The sequence below is a fragment of the Salminus brasiliensis genome, chromosome 19 (assembly GCF_030463535.1).
Source record: "Salminus brasiliensis chromosome 19, fSalBra1.hap2, whole genome shotgun sequence".
Classification (NCBI taxonomy): Eukaryota; Metazoa; Chordata; class Actinopteri; order Characiformes; family Bryconidae; genus Salminus; species Salminus brasiliensis.
Genome location: NC_132896.1, coordinates 10375595 through 10399136, shown reverse-complemented (window position 1 = coordinate 10399136; position 23542 = coordinate 10375595). Strand labels below are relative to the sequence as shown.

General features: G+C 40.2%; 1 protein-coding gene across 4 annotated transcripts in view; it reads right to left on the bottom strand.

The window, feature by feature from the left end:
• glra1 (glycine receptor, alpha 1) overlaps positions 1-23542 on the bottom strand; it is a 68792-nt gene that overhangs the window by 6878 nt on the left and 38372 nt on the right. For all 4 annotated transcript variants that reach the window (XR_011977900.1, XM_072663620.1, XM_072663619.1 and 1 more), the window contains 3 exons: positions 22194-22331; positions 15352-15566; positions 11066-11212 (listed from right to left, as the gene is read on the bottom strand). Coding sequence is in view for 3 of the 4 variants with exons in the window: in XM_072663620.1 (XP_072519721.1) it covers positions 11066-11212; positions 15352-15566; positions 22194-22331 (500 nt within the window). In the remaining variant the exon portion in view is untranslated. The remainder of the gene's footprint in view (positions 1-11065; positions 11213-15351; positions 15567-22193; positions 22332-23542) is intronic.

The window sequence follows — 23542 nt, the reverse complement described above, 5'->3', positions numbered from 1 at the left end:
GACTATTTCTGTCACATGCTTTTATTTTTTACTTCTACTTCTATTTCAAAATAAAAACCTGTACTTTTTACTTACTGTCACTTTCAGTTCTTTCACATTGATCAACTCAAACTGTATTGACAAAAAATTAAATAAAAAAAAACACATTCAACTTGGATAATTAGCAATGTGTAAGAAATATTGGCCACTGGTGTTCAGACAATGATGAGCGTTCAGAATTTTTGCCATTGCATCATTTGGCGACACCTGGTATCAGTATCAGAATCAAAATGCTGGTACCTAGACATCCTTAACATGGCAAGATTATTACCAGCAGGAAAAAGTCATAATGAATTTGGATCACGATAATAACATTTATTATCACGAGCACTATTTTAACTTCAATCTTTTACCAGATTTTTAGCTGGAGTAGAATTACTTTACCAGATTTTGTCATTTATTAACACCACAACCCATCACTTAATCTGCTTTTGGTCTTCTGTCCTAAGCTTGTTGGCATCTCCATCACAGCGCAGTGTCCTCTGTACACTTTATATGAGTAGCTCCAGCCTTACTAAAGTGACTATTAATTACAGATGCACTGCGGTCATATATTGCGGCTGCATGGAGGCAGGTTGAGCGAAATGTAAACGCGGTGGGGGAAGAGGAGGCTCCTGTACAGTGAGGGAGCAGCCATTTTATTCGCACGGCTCCATTTTTAGACACTTCGTCCTCCTTCTGTCCTTGTCTTTTTGCCACTCCATTTATAACTGTTAATGTGTGTGGGGGTAACTGGAAGAACACACTCGGACGTGTTTGTGTGTGTGTGTACGCGGGTGTGTGTGTGTGTTTCTATCAGTGTGAATAAAGGAAGTGCCTCCCCCACTTTAGCGCCCTACGGTTTAGTACACAGTACCCTTTGTAACGGTGGGATGTTGTGACCTTGGCACGTCCTTCCGCTGCGTACCCGCTCGCCATTTGTAAGTATTACAGATGCTCCACTTTATTCTTGCTGCCATATGATTAATGTGGTGGCGTGGGGACGTGACGTGGAGCTGCAAAGAGGAGCAAGTGCTGCGAGGCTGCGGCTCTGCGTCATCCCCCCGCCACCCCCGTTCCCCCGCCCCGGCCTGATTCATTACCTCCCTCTCTAATTAAAGCGCTGCCATTACCGCATGCCACAGTGTGCCAGGCGCTCCTCCCCTGCCTTGCTGGTTGACGAAAGGAAACAAACGACAGGGCGAAATGGAGAAATGCATCCTTAAGACTTTTCTGGCAAAAGAAATGAAAAAAAAAGAAAAAGAAAAAAACAAAAAAGCAGTCCCCCAGCTGGCCATCAGAATGCAGCTCACTCCAGCGTTTCATCGGCATGGCGACATACCTCTCGGCTCTTTCATCCATCAAGGCTTTTTGCTCGCGACTGATGCATCCACAGCCTCCGCTCAGCCCATGTGATTAATGTCACATATTATACGGCTTGCTGTGTGACGGCTCGTCTTGGCTTTTATCTCTCATACACCAAATTTTTCTGCATACAATACTGGGTGCAGATGCGCCCTTATTGGAACAGCTTGTTTTCTGAATGTCACCTTTTGGCATTATCGGCATCGAGGTCAGGATGATGCATTACGTGTTTTCCGTTTATCTCCACACCCTCGGCCTGTATTCCATTACAATGTATTACATTTACATAACATCGCTTGCTTCTGAGATCTCTATCAGCCATTACGTGACTCTGTGTATGATCCGAATTAATTTACAGCCACACAAAAAAAAGCAGAGAATATGTAGACGTGTAGTAGGGCTGTGTATTAGCAAGAACCTGGAGATATGATCCTGGTATATTACGATAGAGCGGCGATTCAATATATTTCGATATACTGCGATACTGTAAGCAAGGTTCTGGATTACATCAAATTTAAGTAATTTTTTTTTAACACAAACAGAAAACTGGGATTTGAGGAGTACAAGAGTGCTATCTAGTGGTCTGTGTTTAAACACAATCAATCTTTGCATGTAAACTAATCCTTAGGAAACTGTTACTGGGAGGAGCTCCGAGTGACCACTATGACCCGGGGCTTGCAAACCATGCCGCTTTGCCATCAGCAGCCGGAGTCCGAGAGACCACAATTGGCCGTGCTCTCTCCAGGGTGGGTAGATGGCACTCTCTCCCGTCATCACTGTTAAGCGTCCATTAGCATGTGCGGTGGAGCTGGGGACTGGACATATGTCGGCTACCCAGCAATGTGGCACTGGAGTAAGTACAAACAAATGGTGGCTGGCTTTACATATCGGAGTAGACATGTGTCCCTACCCTCCTAGTGTAGGGAAACATTTCTAGTGCTAGGGGGAGCTACGGGATCAACTTGACTGGCAGTAATTCTACCAAAAAGGGAAACATTTGACCAAAAAATGTAAAACAAATAATAAATAGTGTGTTTTTGAGAATCAACACAGTATTGAAAATCACTGCAGTACTTCGATATTTTAATATGTGTGTAGTACAAACAGACAGAGCAGTTGTTGAGTATTGTGGTCTCCATACTGACTTTTGTATTCAGTAGTATCTAAGCTTAGTCATAGGTTTTGGATCCTAGCCGACAAAAACTAGCTAAGGATATTTTCTGAATAAACCGTGAAGGACTTTTGTAAGTCGTGCTGGATAAGAGCCTCAGATAAATGCCTGCAATGTACATGTAGTTATGATTCCTCTCACAAAATCAGCCACTGTCATTTGCTTTCAATTTAGTGTGACTTCAACTACAAGCCCGACATGCTCTACAAAACCATTCCACTCCACTCCGCTCTTCACTAAAGAACACTACAGCTCCCCCCCCCCTCTTCTGTCCTTCAGTACACAATCCCCCCACTCCACTCTTCAATACCTGCTCTCATCAGCAGTGAGTAAGGCTACTTCAGATAAGAGCACAAACCCACCTCTCCACAGAACACGTGCCAAAGTGCTCGAACCGAGGACGTCCCTGCCGTTCGGAGCACAATCCCTAACAGCGGCTTAGTTATCTCTCGCACTTTTGCTTATTTACATAGATAATCCTTGCCCTTATCTGCCGTGTTCGCGGTTGGAAGGATGTGTCTGTTGCGAGAGGGGAGACGGTCTCTTGCGAGCGATCCACCCGAGCAGCAATCAGCCTTAACGAGCTGATTAATCTCTATCAATAAGATACTCCCTAATCCGCTCCTGTTGTTTTGTAGACAGCACAACGGCATCTGCAGTCAAATGGTCGGTTCCGGCGCGCTTCAGTTGGATATTCACAAAGCTGTGTACGGGCATAAACAGCAAGAATGTGCGCCTGTCAAGCGCTGAACTCGTGTGTAGTTTGTGTATCCTGCTGTATTCCAGCACTGTTTTCAGCTCCAGCTACTTTGAGCCTGTCAGTGGTTAAAGCAGACACTGCAGAACACACACTAATAAAGCCCTTAAAGGTATAGCTTTACAAAACATGGGTTTTTTTCCTGTTGTCTGAAAAGTGTTGCGGCCACAAAAACCTTGCATCTTAGCTTCTGACTGCTTTTTACATTTTGACATCATTTGAATCTGGACCAATAGAAATGCAAAATGACTTACTCCAAAATGAAATCCTTTTACATTAAGAAAAGTAAGTTCCCTCTGCCATTTTGGGGAGGTTTTGCATGACAGCGACGGAAGATTGCGTTTTTCCAGGTATGCGATACAGAGGCTTAGATCCATTTCACAGGCAACCGAGTGTCATACAGCCTCAGAAGGCACACAAGCTAATCTACTTGAGGTAGAGGTCTGCATTCCCACAAGTCCCATTGAAGTCCCACTACAATATCTTGCTGCGTTGGGCAAATGTTCAGTGTGGTGCACGGGGAGCTATGGTTAACCAGCCTAGTGCAGGTGAAAGCTTGTAGAAAAACTCTGCGAATTATTTCTGAACAGCCAAAATCAAGCGATAATGTAATAACTAGCACATGTAAAATGAAACAAATAATCTCATCCTAAAAATCACATGAAAAAAGCATGAAAATCGCATGGAGTCTCGTGGACTACTCAGTTACAGAGCCTTCAGAAGGCCAGATGGCACGACTGAAATAAACGTTCAGAAATAAACGTTCTGTGGTTAAATGATTGCTGTGTGTTTATTAGGAATAAATAGCCTCTGCTGAATTTGCCTTACAATAAAATTAAACAAACAAGACAACCATGACTTCTATATTATGTCATCAGAAAATTGTGAACAGACCATGTCAAATATTTGATGTCCTGGACTGTGGGAGGGAGCACGACGAAACAATGAGGTTGCAGGCAGAAGTGGGGCAAACGGTACAGATTTTCTGCTAAAGCAGGAGAGAGCTGGAAGAAATATTGCAGGAGGGTCTCGCTCAGTCTTCTATTTTGAGGTTACTTCACAAACCCATACAGGCAAGTTTCAGGCAAGTGTAGCAATGTGAGCGGTTTACACAATGCTAATTAGAAGGTGTATAAGCTTCCACTACTAGCTACATTAGCCTAATAGCATCAGTGCTAAAGCAAAGAGCCAAATACACAACATCCAAATGTTTGTGGACACCCCTTTTAATGAATGCATTCAGCTACTTTAAGTTGCACTCATTGCTGACAAGGCTGTGCAGATGCACACACACACACACACACACACACACAGCTTGTCTAGTTAAAGAAGTACTATCAATAGAACAGGACTCTCCAGAACAGACAAACATAGACCTATTTCCTATGAGCTATGGACCTATTCTGTGAAGAGATCTGCTGTTTTGAGTAAAATTCCCTCTCTCTTTCCTCTCTAGATTCCCTCTCCACCTCAGCCACTGGTCTCCATGCTGTCCAGTAGGGGGAATCCTGTTTCTGCGCTCTGCCTGCCTGCCTGCTTCTCTGAGGCAGAGGGGGTCAATAAGCTCCTGTGCAGATGCTGGGGAATTTTTTTTTATTGTGGAGTGCGGGGCAGTGACAGCGCTGGGCGGCTGAGTGATGGCCCCTGCGAGGCAAGATGGAGGGTCAGAGCCCAGCGGTGGATCACCATGGCCATGGTGCTTCATTAGCCAGGGTGGTGATACTGCAGCAGCCCTGCTGCTACCACTCAGCCTGCTAAACATTGATCAGTCCGCAGCGTCCCGTTGGAGGACTGCGATACTATGCTTACAAGAGACTCAGCCATTTTCTCCCTCGTCGCTGAGCTGAACTGTGGAGGGCTGCGTGAGGGTTGCACAATAAATCACACTGTCATCGTGATCAGTAGAGGTAGGAATATCAACATAATGCTGAAAAAATATGCACAACTAAGGTTCATAAAAAATGTTTACTGCTATTTAGAACCATATTGATCTACAAAACATGACAAAAAATTTAAACAATTATTTTTGTGGCATCTTACATGTTGATATTTCAGGATTAAAATTACAAAAATGCTACATAAGGTTTTACATATTATTTATGTTTTTAAGGAATGCTAAAATTAAATTTGTACATTTAGATTTGTTTTCTTTCCCTACAACTAATAATTCTGGTTATAATGAATGGTATTTTTTGACCTGTGAGAAAATCAAAACATTTACACCTGTAAAATGAATTATCTAACTGAATCCTGTCAACACTCAGACTAGGTTTAAACATTATTGGCAGATTTTTCATAAATAATTAAACATATTATTTATTATTATTATTTATATTATATTATTGAACCAAGCTAAAGCGAGTTAACCGTCTAACATTAGATATCATATCTTCTTGCTCTATCATATCCTATTATGTCGACAGACTGCTGTTTCTTACACTTTCTGTGGGAGGGAGCACGACGAAACAATGAGGTTGCAGGCAGAAGTGGGACAAACGGTACAGATTTTCTGCTAAAGCAGGAGAGAGCTGGAAGAAATATTGCAGGAGGGTCTCGCTCAGTCTTCTATTTTGAGGTTACTTCACAAACCCATACAGGCAAGTTTCAGGCAAGTGTAGCAATGTGAGCGGTTTACACAATGCTAATTAGTAGGTGTATAAGCTTCCACTACTAGCTACATTAGCCTAATAGCATCAGTGCTAAAGCAAAGAACCAACAGTAATGTTTGTGGACACCCCTCCTTAGGACGCATTTAGCTGCTTTAAGTTGCTGACACAGATGTGCAGATGCACACACACACACAGCTTGTCTAGTCACTGTAGAGAAGTACTGCTAATAGGAAATAATCATGGTTACTAGTTAATAGCCATTATTGTGAAGCACTAGACCATTTAATGCAAATCCAATAAAAGAAGGTAAAGTAAATCGTTGGGTCGTGTGTGAATCAGGACCTGTCAGTAGCAACAGTAACAGGTCACTACCATTTTTTAGATGGAACACAACATGCCGGGAGTAGATCACTGCAGGCAGGATAAGATGTTATCCATCAGGATGTGATTGGATTGTGAAAAGTGGGTGTTTCAAAACAGACACGGAGTCACACACAGGCAGCCACAGTGACAGAGGGACAGGAGGATTTTGTATGAGAAGTTGGGCCGTATTTGAGCTTATATGTGCAGCCGAGAGCAGAGGTAAGCGCTGGTATTTCCCTGCCCCTGAAATCCAGTGACATCAAGTGTTTTGAGGCAGGGGCAAAAAGGTTGTCTTTGTCTTTGCTTAATTTGTCTTGGTTTTATTGTCTTTGGCTTAATTTGACAAGGATATAAACTAACAAGATAACAAAGAAGCGTTTTGATCACTTTAAATGCTTTGGGTCGCAAGAAACCTACAAATTGCGCTATTTCCAGGACTCTAATTCATCCACTTTATATGGTGCAAACAAAACATCCAAACAATATATATTACAATACCCCTTTTACACCCTTATCCTATATAGTATTATTCAGATTACTCTTCACCTACTCCTCAAAGCTTTGGCTAAAGAGTAAACATGTCACTTTGTTGTCCATAACAATTCAGCATCTTTGAATCTCTAATATATTTCAGAATATTCATATTATTATTCATTCTTGCTACTGAAATGTTGTTAGTCTTACATGTAGACTTGTAGAATGTGTGTTAGATTTATATTAAAGTTATTACTTTAATATAAGTAGTGACTTCATATGTGTTAAGGGATAAGATGTGATGGTGCATGAAAGCTGCTGTGTTTTTAGGATTTCCTTAACCCATTTTAATTGATTAAGGGATAGAGAAAATGCCTGCAGGTCTATGAATGGTATAATATTTACTCTAACTCTACTCTTTAATATCCCAAATACTAGTGGGAAATGTCATTACCTTGTACATACATTTTACTGGACTTTAGCGGTCCTACATCATTTAACATGCAACAGCAGCAGCTACCTTTTACACTGTGGGAAAACTTCATCATAATTGGGACAGTGTTGAGATGCTGTCCTTACTAGTCCAAGCAGACGTTCGTGGGAGATAAACAGTGAAGCTGGTTTAATGTAGAAAGAGCAGGCCAACAGAAGGGACAGCAAACAGGCACAGGTCAGCAACGAGAATACAGTAATGCAAGGCATGGGGATACATAGATATCATACACAGGAGAACAGGTGAGGGTCTAAAAATCTAAAAGAGAAAAAAACGAGCCATTCCAAAAGGGGCAACGAGAGGCGGAAACGGTCAGTACACGAGTAATACGTCCAATAAACAGCGCTCAGTACGCACGTGAAACAGTGACAATACTTCGCAATGAGAAGATAAACTCTGAGACATGATTACACACAGGTGTCAAGTGTTACTATTCCGGTGACACTGATCTGTGAAACAGTCTGTGATTGGCGGAGGGAGCACTCGTGGCCATGACGTAACGATCTGATGAATAAGGAGATGGAGATTGCAGGCTGGTGGGCTACGTTTGGAGAACCGGGCGGCGTGACATTCTGCTGTACCACATGCCTAAACATTAGTCTGCAGTTCTGCTAAAATAGACACTAATTTTTTAATCACATTTCTAGTGATACCATCTGGAATTTCACCAACTTATTCATGAGGTTGTGTCCCATAGCGGTCAGGGCGAATTGGGCCATTCATGCCAGACTGTTGGATTTGCAGGCTGTGCTGTTTGCTGGGGGCTGCTGAATGGCGGAGGGTGCTATCAGCGTGAACTGTGTACTTTTCTCTGTGCTGGATTTACCTGGAGAGAGCTGGGGGAAGAGGACACTAATCTTTCTGCACCTATTGGGCTGGGGATTACAACAATGGGATTCAGGATTTATTTTGAGCTTTTTTTTTTCTTAACTGTGGGAATAACTGTAAACCCACCTCCTCTGAAAAACGCTCGCTACAGCAAAGCGCACTGAAATGAGAGCTTATGGAACGGTTATGTTTCGATGTCTCACCACTTTTCTGCTTAGACACATTCCAGTTAAAGTCAAGATTCAAAGAAACGCAGCCTCTAGTGGTTAGGAGGCGGTGAACACAACAACACTGGAACTATATTTTCCTTTTAGAGCCACCTTTCATTCCTGACCACAAACACAAAGCACACCTCTAAAATCTCGTTCTCAGAGAGAACTGTTGTCTAATCATGCTCCACATATATGCAAACAAACTCTTCGTATTATAACAGCACCATTTGTCCAGAGTGGCATCAACTTTTGTGTATGAGGGGGTTGACATGGCTTTAGCGATATATACTGAAATGTGGTGCTTGCCAGTGAAATTATAAACCTATAAACATTGAGAATTCGGCTTGTAATGATTGGCTGCTGTGAAAGCAGTCGAGTGTATTCGCTGCCCGATGGTTCTTTGTAAAGATCTCCCATGTGTTCATCAGTCCCTGCCTGTGTTAGCTTTTAGATTTACAGTGTTTACAGATCATCTGTATAATTATGTTAATAAAAAAAGCACTTCCAATGTTAGCTTTCAATGCATGGCATTGCAGCACAGTGCGTTAGGAAACAAACAGAGCTCTGCAGTGTGTCTCAAACAGACCAACAGGAGATTAGTGTAAACACAGAGAAAATGTGGGCCGGGGCGCTGTTTTTCAAACTAGTTTTTACAGGTACTCCATAGGCACCATATGGACAAAAGTATTGGGACACCTGCTCATTCATTGGTATTAAAAAAGTTCATCCTGCTCTTGTTAGAGTAACTGTCTCTCCTGTCCAGGGAAAGCCTTCTACTAGATTTTGGAAAATGAGTGAGGTCAGGATATTGGATGATCACCACCCCACTTCATTTAAACTTCCTAACTCATCCTAAAAGTACTGGATGGAGCACCATCAATCCAGAGAACACAGTAGCACTGCTCCACAGCTCAGTGATTGGGGGGCTTTATACCCCTCTAGCATTAGACATGATGCCAATAGGGTCGTGTTTATCTGCTCCAGAGAGTCCTATTCTATTGGCAATACTTTTCTACAGGGACTAAACAAGCTGTGTGTGTCAACAACGGGCATAAATTAAGGTAGCTGAATGCATTCATTAGAAGGGGGTGTCTACAAATATTTGAACATATAAAGTGCTGATGTCATTCTTAAATGAATCATTATTTATAATTAAAAATTTTGTTGTACATATATTACACAGTTTTGAATTAAAAGGGAGTAAAAAAATCAAGACCATAGACAGTTCGGGATTGTGCTATTAACGTTACTGATGTCTACTATATGGTTATTAGAGTTATCCAGTATCTGCTACTGAATATTTGTCTAGAAATGCTCCTTGAGGATGAAGGATGATCCTGCTATGAGATAAATAGAGCTAGAAGTACCGCCCGGCTAACATGCTTGTAAGATGTTTTCATTTCAAATTGGACAGCTCCTTCAGCTCCTTATCCGAGCACTCTATGTCTAAGCATGGCTTAAAGCTGATGTTATGAAATTGGGTGCTCCTCGCTGAATTGCTATAGAGCAGCACTACTCCACAGGCACTGCTGTTCCGCCCAGAATCTAATTATCCTCAGCACTCTCCCTGATGAAATATTAACTCTCTGTGTGTTTTGTACTTCCTAATGCAAACATTAGACCACTGAGGCCCTGAATATTTAACAAAGTGAATATTTAACAAAGTGTGTACAGGGACTGTAGTGTGTGTATACGGGATGAGTGTGCGTACCTCTGAACGCAGCCCCACTAAACGCATGTGAATGTTTGTCTGTGAGTAAAGTATGTGTGTCTTGACAGAACCAAAGGCATGTGAGAGTGTGTATAGGCAAACTAACTGGACCTTCCAGACAGGTGTCTTTATATTACAGTCACTTGAGAAACAATCACTGCACTCAGGTGAGCTCAATTTCACAACTGTGAGAATACTAGCACCAGTTGCCTGGAACTGAATTAAGTCAGTCAATTTAAGGGTGAATATTTATGCAACCACTTATATATATATATATTGCTGTTTCCACTTTGAAACATACATATATATATATATATATATATATATATATATATATATATATATATATATATATATATATATATATATACATACACACACACACACACACACATATATATATAATTATTAAAAAAATAATAATTATATATTGACCATGATTTCATTTATAAAAGCAATAAAATTGAAAAAAAAAAAATCCAAGGAGATTTTATAGGCACTGTAAAAACAATATCAGTGAGGCATCACATTAGTAAAAAAATAGATACGGTGGCCACCAAGGAAACAGGTTAATTAGACTAATTTCAACATAGTTTTTTATATCTAACTTGATGTCTCACTGATATTGTATTTACAGTGCCTATAAAAAATTATTCACCCCCTAGGATATAAATTTCTCTTTTATTGCTTTTATAAAAGGAATCATGGTCAATATAATTTGGCTTATATTGCATCTTGCAGGATGAAATGAAAGAAGATAAAAATGAGATTGAAAAACAAACTATACATACAAACTAATCATTCATCATTTGTAATGGGTACCACTTTTAGACAAAACAGTATGATGATAATACGAGTTTTCCATTAGCTTGTATTAGCCAGAATAAAATGATTAGAGAAAATATATTTTATGCAAAAGAAAGTCTGGCGTATGTTTTTTGGCTTTGGATTTTGGCCCAGCATGGTTGGTTTCGTCCTAGAATTTAATAGCACTGAAGCAATAATGCTTTACTGCGAGAAGAGGCTGAGCGGTGACATGCTTTAGTGTGTGTAGGACTGCTCACCTTGAGGTGCCGTCTCCTCCGCTGGAAGCGCAACAGCTCCTTGTGCTGGCGGGCGATGAAGTTGACAGCAGCATACTCCAGCAGAGCGGAGAAGACGAACAGGAGGCACACGGCCATCCAGATGTCGATGGCTTTCACATAGGAGACCTGCAGTGGAGGCACAGAGTCAGGGTTGGCAGTGTGGAGCGAGCACATGGAGAAAACATAGCTGTTGAGTCATTGCCTGGCCCACGGTTCACTGGTGAGTCACACACTCCTCTGCCGAAGGGTCCAAAAGTTGCCAGTTGGGGAGAGTCGTAAAAAACATAAGCCCATTTTAATCAAAATCTCCTCAGAGGCCTTTCCTCAGACAGGCAAGGAGGTAAAAGCACAGTGTTCAGGCTAACCAGATGCATGGGATAAAGAATTCTTGAGTAAAACCCAGCAAATTAAAAACTGTAGCCCTGTAGCCCTGCTGTGGAGCATGTATCTTTATTAACAGCAATTAAATTATTAGGCAACAGCCTACATAATTACATGATTTCAGAAATTGGTTTCAAAACAAAATTCCATAAAATTCATTAGAAGATTGAGATTTCATAAATTCAGAAGATTACACACTCCTAAAAACAAAGGTGCTACAAAAGGTTCTGTGAACGATGCCATAAAGGACCCATTTTGGTATGAGAGATGTTTGTGTGAAAAACCTATTAAAGGCTTAAAGTAGTCGGCAAATAGGCTCTTTACCAACTGTAGGGTGCTTCAATTTCTTTTACAAAAACGGTTCTTCTGTGCCTTTGCTCAAAGAACCCTTTGTAGAACCTAAATATTTAATTTATATTTCCCCAGTAGTATTTATATTTCCCCTATAATCCCCAGTAGAGTGACATGTTCTAGAGCAGCTGCACATTAGCTTCAAGTCACTGTGCCCAATGCCAAGCACTGTCTGTTTTAAGTCCTTCAGCATTGAGCTGTGAAGCAGTGGAACTGTCTGTAGCTCCAGGATGAGCTGGAGTGGAACTTATGATCCAAATCATGATCATCAAACATCAGTACCTGACTTTCTCTAATGCTTATATGGCTGAGAGCAAAGTAAAGCCAGCCCAGAAGAGTCGAGGCTGACACTACAACAAAATCAACTTCCCTTTAATATTTTTGATTTCAGAAGAAATGCAGGATGAGCAGCTGTTCCCGTAATAAAGGGAATGTCTTCCATGTCTTTTCTTCCCTATTACCACTATTAGTACTAGAATTTAGATATTAAACACCCCCTTCATTTCAGCAGACGGTGACCCATGTAAATGCTCAGATATGTGAGATGTGTGAAAGCTCTGTCTTGGGCTTATAAAGAGTTTGGCTGCAGGCTTGTCTGGTTGGTAGAGAGCCACTGCATTTAAGGAGCCAGTAAAGGCAGCTTAGGAGGCTTTACTGAGTGCATGGTTCATGGGGCATCATACGAACGAGAGAGTTAGAGAGAGAAAGAGAGAGTGAGGGTCGGCCTGCTGGTCCCGATGCGCTCCCTCTCTCGCCCAGATGCACCACACTACACCTCACTTCTCCTTCATTTATAAGATACAAGACTATAACATCACCTCCAACGAGATTAGATTTATAATCAAACATGAATCGTCTCCTAAAGATCGAATAATGTGCATCCCTTGTGGTTATTATTGAGGAGGGAGAGAGAGGGAACAACAGAGAAAGAGATGAGGAGAGAGGAAAAAAGCCCAAATGAACAGAATCCTGATGAAATGAGGGTGTGTGTGATAAATCTGGAAGGACCAAGGAGGAGGCAGTATAATGAATGCCACGAGGAAAAGGGCTGAATACGGCCGTTTCTATCCGTAAGCCGGCACCAATGCAGCAAATCAGTGCATCGTCTCTGAACACTAAACACAGCATGCGTGCACCGTCCCTCGTCTGGCGCGTCTGGTGATTATTGTGACAGCACAATGGAATAGGAGGCACGCTTCAAATTTTCAGAGCATACAAATCTCCTAATGTCTACAAACAGTGGGGAACAACATTACAGAGCATAATTATACAGTCCTGGGAGATCACGCAAAGCAGAAATTTAATCTCTTCATCCACACTGAGAGAAAGTGAGCGACGGATAGTGAGAGACAGATAGAGAGAGACAGACAGAGGTAGATTTAGATATAGTGACAGAGATAATAAATTATATGGACAAAAGTATTGGGACATCTGCTTGTTCATTGTTTCTTCTGAAATCATAGGTATTAAGAAGGGGGGCTTTCTAGGATCTGATTACATTCAGCAACAAGAACGTTAGTGAGGTTAGGATGTTGGATGATCACCACCCCACCTCATCCCCCAACTCCCCAACTCATCCCCCAACTCCTGCTCCAGAGAGTCCTATTCTATTGGCAGTACTTCTCTACAGAGACTAGACAAGCTGTGTGTGTGCATTTGCACATCTGTGTCAGCAATGGGTGCAACTTAAAGTAGCTGAATTCAATAGAAGGGATATCCACAAACATTTGGACATGCAGTGTGGATATAGTGAGATAAATTTTTTTCTTGTCCTCTTTGGTATCAAAAGGCCAATCTTTTTTATTTACAATTGTTCTTGTATTCTTTACCTCCTGATACCCATTCATGACATTAGTGTCTCTTTTATGCATCAGAAACAGGCATAATTCATAATTCACATGGCCATTTTCCATATCTTAGTCTCTAAGAAGTAAACAGGCTGTTTTGGTAATAAACCTTGAAGACTGATATATTGCCGGCTTAACAAAACCCCTGTATCTCCAAAATGGCAACTTCAAGGAGAAGAAAAAAAAAACTTTCTTGCCATTCTTGGAGCGTTTCTGTATGTTCTCATTCAAATATCTGGCAGTTGTTCTTTACATTGTGTTAAAATGTGATGATGAATAGACCAATAGAAATGCTCCAAACTGACTGAATATTTCTTTTTCTTTATACACTGACTGTAACTGAAAGTCTCCTGTACTTTTTTGGAAATGTGAGTGTTTTGAGTGACAAAAGACACTGAGAGGTTAAAACTGGCATACCACTGTAGAAAACCTACCTATAACAATTCTGTTTATTTACTACACTGTATTCATTTTTTTGAGTTTTTATTTTTTTCCAGTCCAATTAATAATGTGGTGACATAATTTCAATATATGTGACACTGCTTTTTAAACCTTACAGGTACAGTGCTAAGTTTTCAGTATCCCATTCCTTATTCCCCCATCCCTGGATTTCTACATTTAGCTGAATCCAAGCACAACGGGATGATGATTAGCATGACTGTCTTGCTCTAGCAAAACTGTATCACATAGAGTTCATCTCCTTGGTTTAGTGGAACATCTGTTCCAAAAACAGTACGTGGAGTCTCACATAATGTAAAAAAAAGGTCATTACAAGCTGTTGAGGAGTGTGCGGGCAGATTTAATTAGAAAATCAATTCAATTTCAAGGCTTATAATCAATGTGACAGATACACCGCTCACAGTCTCTCCGAAGAGATATAGCTTAAATTACAGAACTGGGGCTGAATTCAAATTTCTTCATGTGGTCCAGTCCTCATGAAACTAATACGATTTAAGAAATTAACAAACTCTTGATTCTGATTGGCTGCCCTGTATTGTGGCTGAATTGTAAGATTTAACCGTATGTTTTGAAGCCATAAAAGTTTTTACATATTACTTCCAACGTCTTTATTTCAATAATGCCAGTGAAATTCAGTTTTCCATGATTGGTGGCCTTTTATAGGAACTGGTCCATTATATATATATATATATATATATATATATATATATATATATATATATATATATATATATATATATATTGGTAGATATCAAACTTTAAACTTGCCTTTGTGCCATAGATTGTTTTGGAATAATAGCTCAAATACATAAAAAATTATTATAATTTTATAAAAAATAACTTTTCCTTCTGTTTATAACTGTCAGGTTTGTAAGACCTCCTTTTAGCACATAGTAGCAGCACTCAGAAAGCATACTCTGATTAACTTCATTCATGCAAACACAAGTGTCACTGGATATTGTGATATTCTGATATTGTGTTGTGATATTAAATTTTATCAGCGCTACCCAGCGCTGATCAAGTACTCTGGTGAGTGTCTTGGAGCTGTAGTGCTAAATCACTGACTACAAAATGCACTCTTGACTGCAATCACATGTGTGATTAATGATCTCAACGAGAATGTTGAGAGACAGAAAGAGAGGAGGGCAGAGGGTTGAGGTTGAGAGAGAAAGAGAGAGAGAGAGAGAGAGAGAGAGAGAAAATGTGGTGTCTCTTAACCAGGCTGACCTTAGGCAGAGAGGCTCTGGACCCTGAGCTCTGAGTGGTCATGGTCAGCACAGTGGTGATGCCCAGGCCAACGCGAGCAGGGGCGGCGTCCATGTTGATCCAGAAGGACACCCATGACAAGATGACAATCAGCAGGCTGGGGATGTACATCTGAATCAAGTAATAACCCATCTGTCTCTCCAGATGGAAGCGGGCCTCGATGCACGTGAACTTCCCTGAAACACACACCACACAAATACAGTTAGCACCGGTGCACAGGGGAATCCCCTCATATCCTAATCCTGTCAGGTGAGGATTAAACTGGTAATTCCAGAGGGTCTATTTTAGCCCACTCTTACAAGAACTGGGTGCACGATTCAGCTTGAATTCATGCATTTCGGCTGCTGTTCCAGATAGAGAACTGAGGCTGAGGTTTGGTGATTGCTGGTCAGTTAGAGTGTCCCAGTGTTTGGTCACAGCCATGTATGCTAAATATGTCACAGATGGTTTTGAACCTATGAACTCTACTGTTGTGATCCTGAATTGTGGGAGTGTCAGTGTTGTGTCTACATGGAAAAGGGGATTAAGGTAGAGGGGCATGTAACCAAGAATTAGAGAAAAAATGATGCATTTTCTCTGGGTAGCCAACTCTGGATTTTATTTCATGTACTTGCTTTTTTTGGCATTTTTCACTTTTTGACATGTGAAGGACAAACTGACGGACGTCTGCACCAACAGAAGCCCTTCAAAATGCCCTGGACATCCATTGAAAGTAAAGATTTTTTTTCCATTTGCGGTATAAGCTGGCATTTGAGAGATGCAAGGTTGTGTGTCAGTGACAATATATTTCTTATCTTAAAATGAATTACCAAATAAGATTATTCAGATTATTCAGTTTTAATTACTAAAAAGATCAGTAACAAATTAGCTACCTTCTACCTGAATGAATAGCTTAAGTCAGTACAAGATGAGGCAAATGAAATTGTAGTGACATAAGAACCCCTTAAACCTAAGTGACAGACATCTGTTATTTTGATAATGCTTTTATGAATTTCATAATCTATGGATTTTAGAAAGCAGAGCACTAGTTATATATCAATCACTATACATCAATAACAGATCAGTACTTTAATGAAGTGGTTCCAAACCCAGCTTATTCTGCACATTTTAGTTTTTCCCCCAAACACACTACCTTCAAATCAGGAAGGGCTTGTTAGGACTTCTTCATTCATAACTACTCTATTATCATAGTTAACAAGAAGTTCATAGGCCCTGAAACAGAACCCAGTAGCACACTACAAGACATGCTAAACCAAACAGTTACCAAAAAACAGTTTCTGCATTAGAATTAGTATCTGAATGATAAACTTGACCTCGACTTTGCTGTTATTACCCTCACATTACAAGAGTAATGTATTCACACCTGTAATTCACTTGTACGTGTGACTGCATCACCAGTAGTTACATTGTTGTTGTACGACTGTAAATGTGTATTTACACAGTTATTAGAAGAACTTACTATAAGATAGGACTAATGACCGACCCAATGCACCAGAAAAACTGCTATCTAAAGATTACTGGGCTGCTTTTTCTCATATACTGTACTGCACTGAATCCAAGTATCAGGACTGATCAGACTCTTTTCTAAATTAAAGCACAGTATCAGCAGAGCTAGCAAACACCACTAACCACACCGAGCTCCACAACATTGTAAATGTGCCCGATTCCAAAAAGCAATGTACATTTCATCTTGAGAGGAAATACGCAGAACCTTACAGAAGCCCTGCATGATGATGTACAAATTCACAATCACTTGTGCTCCTCAGCAATATTATATATTTATGATAATGCACAGCATAGTCTTACAGTACAATTCCATGCTATACATAGACATATAATTTAGTGTTTTTTGTGGGCCTCATAAGGCCAAAGACTTCACAACACAACACAGCAAACAGAATGCTAAACGTGCTCCCATTGATAATCACTGAGGACTGTAAACAATTCAGTGAGCAGAAAAAGTACATAACATACAACTGTGGCGCTACAATAACCAACACAATAATTAAAATTACATCTACGGCCTGGCTTCTCCACAGGCGCCCGGTGGGGAGGGGAGGGGGGTTGATTAAGAGAAAACAAAGACAAAATGAACTGATTCCAGAGGACAGGCCAGAAGAGCCTGAGCTAAACATACCAGACTGCGGCTTACAAATCAGAAATAAGCAACACATAAGCGAAACATTATTATACAAAAAGTCATTACATTAACATACATTTCCACTACAATTTTTGCCAAGAAATGTTTGGTATCCAAAGTTTCTTAAGATTTGCTGCAAGGCCAATGTATGCAGCTAGTTTATTATCTAACTAGTGTATTATGAGTTATAGCTTATTATCTAGCTAGCATATTATGTTACAGCTAGATTATAGCTAGCTTATTATAGGTTATAGCTAGCTTATTATCTAGCTAGCTTATTATGTTACAGCTAGATTATAGCTATCTTATTATAAGTTATAGCTAGCTTATTATGTAGCTAGCTTATTATTAGTCTTTAAGCTCATGTTCAAAACTAAAGAAACAAAAACTACCAAACTACTCATTTATTATTAGTAGTAGTTAACGGTGGATCAGGGACCAATGGAGCGTTTGTGTGTGTGTGTGTGTGTGTGTGTGTGTGTGTGTGTGTGTGTAGTGTAAAAACAGGCCTAGCTGGGGAGACGGTTCGCCCTTGAAGAGTGTGTTTATGCTGGGGGGAGGAGAGCGGGGAGATGGAGGGGCGAGGGTGGGAGACCCTCAGGGTTCTGGCTGGTGTTTCACCACCGAGCTAAAATGGAAAGGTGACAAGGCCACAAGCAGAGACAGCATACTGCAGTAATCCCTCTAGCCTAGGGATGTGTATTTTTAATATTTAATCAGCAATTAAATAGCAGCAAATATTTTGATTAATATTTAAATAACTGAACAGAATTTCAGCACACCCAACAAAGACCAGTAATGACTCATTTGAGTAATGACATTTCATGGACATAAAAATAATAACCAGTGCTGTTTGAAAATGAGAATACACTGAGTCAATATTTATCATGTGCTGACAGTGCAGTCCACTGGACCAATTCTGATCCAAATCAAATTCACTGCAATATGGACAGGGATTTTTATTCCACAAAAAGCAGACTTCATTGTAGAACCCTGTAAATGCATTCATGAGTCTTTGCTGGGTAAAACGGTTCTTCATATACTGGGTAAACCTCTGGTAGATGGTTCTTTATAGAACCTTTGGTACAAATGGTGCTATATAGCACACATGTTACAAGAAGTAAAGAAACTAAATTTACTGCTTTACAGAACCCTGGGAGTGTAAGCCTACCTACAGTCTACTAAATCGTTTCTTTCATCCCTTCATAAAAAAAGCTTTCCTCTAGTTAAATAAATCAGTCCCTCAATTTAATAAATTGTTCTCTTAGTTTAATAAATTGTTTCCTCAGTTAAACAATAGATTGTTGCCTAAAGTTACATAAATAGATCCACCAGTTGGTTCCCTTCATTTTATAAATAATTCCCTAAATTCTCTCAATTTATTTTATTATTTTTCCCCCAGTTAAACAATTTGTTTCTTCAATTTAATAAATCGTTCCCTTTACTTAATTAATTGTTCCTTCAATTGAATATATTGTTCCCTCGATTCAATAAATCGTTGCCTCAGTTATATAAATGGTTCCCTCAATTTAACAATTTGTTGCCTCAATTAAAAAAAATGTCCTCTTGAATTAATAATGAATTTCCTTTAAGTAATAAATTGATATAATAAACTGCTCCCTAATAATTATGTATAATAAAGATGGTACCACTCCATAGTTCCGGTTCTGACATTAAAATCTTACAGACACCGATCTCATTTCTTACATTTATGGCATTTGGCATTTTATCCAGAGCAACTTACAAGGTTACTCGTATTACAGAGGTGGGCCAATGTAGTGTTAGGAGTCTTGCCCAAGGACTCTTATTGGTGTAGCGCAGCACAGTCACCCAGCCACCCAGCCTGGGAATCGAACCCCAGTCTCCCACATGGTGTGGTAGCTCACTGGCAAGTTCTGGTGTTATCTGTTGCGCCACACCAACCATCCAGCATTTCTTCTTTCTGTAAACTACAAAGCTTTACAAATTAAACAAAAGAGCTTAATTCAAGGTGATCATCTAAACATAGACTTTCACACTTAATCTACTGAGACCTATCCAGCATTTTCTGATGGCATATTAATACCCATTAATACCAATACCCATCAATCCTGATACTGGCATTAGCTAAACAGCACTTCTGAATCCGATCAGCAGAATCAGTCTGTTTTCCATGTCCATCCCTTGGTTTCAATGGACTGGAATGTAGTGCAAGAAAGGAAAAGGCATAAAGAAAAGAGTAGTAGAGAGAAAGAGAAAGGGAGATCTCAAAGCCAGCACATTCACAACCTCTTCACTTGCTCGGCTTACTCTAATCTGTTCCATTATGCTTACAATGAGTGAGCTTACAATGAGTGAGAGAGCGCAGTCAGCCGGCCTTCGAGCTCCAGCTCGTCACAGACAGACAGACATGCGCACGCTCCCAGACAGCCAGCTCTATCACTTGAGTGGTGTCAAGCTGGGCTGAATTGCGTGGATTTTATTTGGCGAATGGAAAAATGTTTCAGATATGCCATTAGAATGAGCAAACCGAAATGTGGAATTGAACATTCAATTTATTTGACGTGGAGACGTCAAGAACGTCTGTGAAGTAAATTGCACACGTTTTCACACACCAAATACGGCTCCTACGACTAAAACAGCCATGTGTGACTGCTTTTTGCACATGAAAGAGCCCAGACATCGCCCTGATGACCTTCATCTTCCCACAGTCTCTACACCTCTTAATTCCTAAGGAAACAACAATAGGGCCACAGTGCCTTCCTCCCTGTCTGGTTTGGCCTGTTCTATTTTAGATCCTGGCTAGATTGGCCTTCAGCCCTTTTTCCCCACTTTATCTGGAGGGTAACAAATCCTGACTGGCGAGGATAACCGAACAGATGGTTTTCAGCCCAACTGAACGACCATGAAGGAGAAACAGAGCATAGCCACACTGCTTCTACTGCAGCCACACACTATTATCTGCTCCAAACACTCACGGTAACAAGGAATGGTAGTGTGTGTGTGTGTGTATGTGTATGTCTGTGCATAGGTGTATGTGTGGGTATTCATCTGTGTATTGCGATATTATGTTTTATGACACTGTATTGATTCTCAAACGCACAGTATTGTTTTTTAATCAATAGTTTATATGTAAAGATTGGTGGCATATAGTGGTTCATTTAGTGTTGGGAGTAAACCCCGACCTCTAGATAGCAGTGTCTTCAGATCCCACTGTTCTGATTGGATAAAAAAGGTTCTTTTTTATCCATATGATATTGTGCTTTTGTACAGTCAATTTTACTATCATTTAAATATAAAGAATTGTTTACAATATTGCAATACATAGCAATATACTGAATCGTAACCCCTGTGTCGTAATATGTATTGTATTAATAGCATGTATGTGTGTAGGGCTGCACCAAATATCATTTGTTAAGCATAACTACAGTGTTGACTTTTAATAATGCAATAATGATTTTGCAAAATATGCCACCAACCAATCAAGAGTGTTTATCTTACTGTGACCATCTTAACCAATCATAGCTCTACATGATGTGGGTGGGAGGAGTAGGGCACAAATTAATGAGGGGTAGAAGATATAGTTAAACATGTCCAAGAACAGCATGCTGACTGCATTCCGACAAACAATTTATTATAAAGAAAAATGTGATCTTAGTGATTTTGAGCAAGGCATGGTTGTCGGTGCCAGGCAGGCTGGTTCTAGAGTATTTCCAGAACTGCTTATCTGAACTGACTACAGTAACTCAGATAACTACTCTGTACAATTGTGGTGAGCAGAAAAGCACCTCACAATGCTCAACACATACAACCTTGATGCAGATGGGCTACAACAGCAGAACACCACTTTGGGTTTCAATTCTGGCCAGAACAGGCCAGAACAGAAAGCTAAAGCTGCACTGGACAAAGGCTTATCAAAACTAGGCAGCTCCAAAAGACAAGAATGCATCAGAGAAATTTCTCAATTTCTGCTGAAACTGAAGTAGTCAAATGGAAGGTCAGAACTTGCCATTAACAGCATGAATTCATGAACCCAACCACCTGGAGGTGGTGTAATGGTCAGGGGGACGTTTTCTTTGTCCACTTTGGGCCTGATAATATCGACTGATCATCACTTGAATGCCACATTTGCCATTTGCCATCATGCCAGTTGAATACGGTGGCTGACCATGTGCATCCCTTCATGGCTGCAATTTACCTATATTCTAACGACTACTTCCAGCATGAGAATGCACCATGTCACAAAACACAAGTCGTTATAAATCACAGGATTTTTTTTAATACTATGTTATCATCTTATTGATGGCTGTAATCATGTACATAACTCTTAGTGAGAGCTAACCAGGCAAGAGTACAGCATCCACACAGAGGGGTTAGATTTAGGCTAAGCCTATTCAGAGAAGCTGTATCTCCCCTATCAAACACTTTTAAAATGATTTCCCCTGATACAATGAAGGACCATTTTTTATCAAAATCACGGTATTTGTTTGCACTGGCATTTTAATCAGCAGTGTAATCACAATAAAGCACATCGTCCACACTGTGCAGTCTTAGCATGTGTGTGTGTGTGTATGTGTTATAGGCTGTGCTGGTTCTGCACTACAGAAATAGCAGGGGAGCTCTCACAATCTCTCCCAGCCTCCCTGTGTGTGTGTGTGTGTGTGTGTGTGTGGAAGCAGCTGACCTGTGTTGTAGTGCTTGGTGCAATAGCGCAAGTCCTTCTCCTCCTTCAGGATAAACTGGGGTAACGTCAGCCCGTCAGCCACCTGCACCGCCCCCTTTTCGTCCCACTCGAATATCAGATCGTTCATCGTGTAGCCGACTGGTAGAAAAAAGAGGCTAATTAGGGGCAGGCGATATGGCAAAAATACAACAGTATCCAGTACAGTACCCGGCAGACATGGAGAGACCTGGGCACATTATTTAAAACCATTTCTCTCAGCAGTAAGAGTTTCACCAGTCCACATCAGAACATTAGATTAGACATTAGATGCAGGCAAACATAAATACAGTATTACACAAATTTCTCATTCTGAAGAAAGTAATTGAGATCCTGGTTCCAGATTTCTCTTGGTTGCCTCCAGCCAGCGCATGGGCGTGTTTAATTTCAGCCCCAGCTCACCTGATTTTACATTAAGCACTGATTTACCAAACAGGGCTACAATAGTCACATCGTGCAATGTCATGTAAGGAAAACTGAATTTATACAAAAGAAAAATGTACAATGTTCTCATTTTCCATGACAGATTATATATCAGCCCAATAGTATTTATATAACTAAAATATTCAATACTCAGAGGGCATTATTAATATAATGACATGCGGATCACTAACTTTTTTTTAATATGGCAGATTTATAAAAATATCGTAATGTCAGTTTTTTTTTTCAATATTGTGCAGCCCTAGTTGGATGACACCTATAAATAATACTAGACTCCAACGAGGAGACGTTTAAATCATATTTATCCATTTCTGAAATACAGCCAGAATAAAAGTGATTAACATCTTTCGTTAACAGGTCGTTTGTTACGGGCAGACAAAACAAAAAAACAGCTACAGTTGTGACAGAAATCTAAATATATATATTTATTATATATAACACCTTAAATTTATATGTTAAGATGTAACTGACAACATCTTAAATTGTTTTGTATATGATACATTTGTCTTTTTACAAATCAAAAGTCTTTTTAATAGCCAAGCAAACACCTATTGGTTCTAATAGTGTTCAGGAGTTCTAGACCTGCTGAAGATACTCAGATACATTCGCAAAAGCATACTACAATGTAATTTACCCCGATAACGATATGAGATATTGGCATATTGGCCACCCCTAGGGCAAACACAAAAGGAGTTTACACCTGAGAGGAAAGGTGAAGCTCATAATCTGGACAGATTAACGCTCATGAAGCAGAGAACAAGCATTGCATAGCCGATCACGCCAAACCACTTCTGACACGGCTTTCTTGCGCTAAGCACCGAATTGCTTGAATGTGCCGCACCCCTGAGAACAATAACTAAATAAAAAATCTA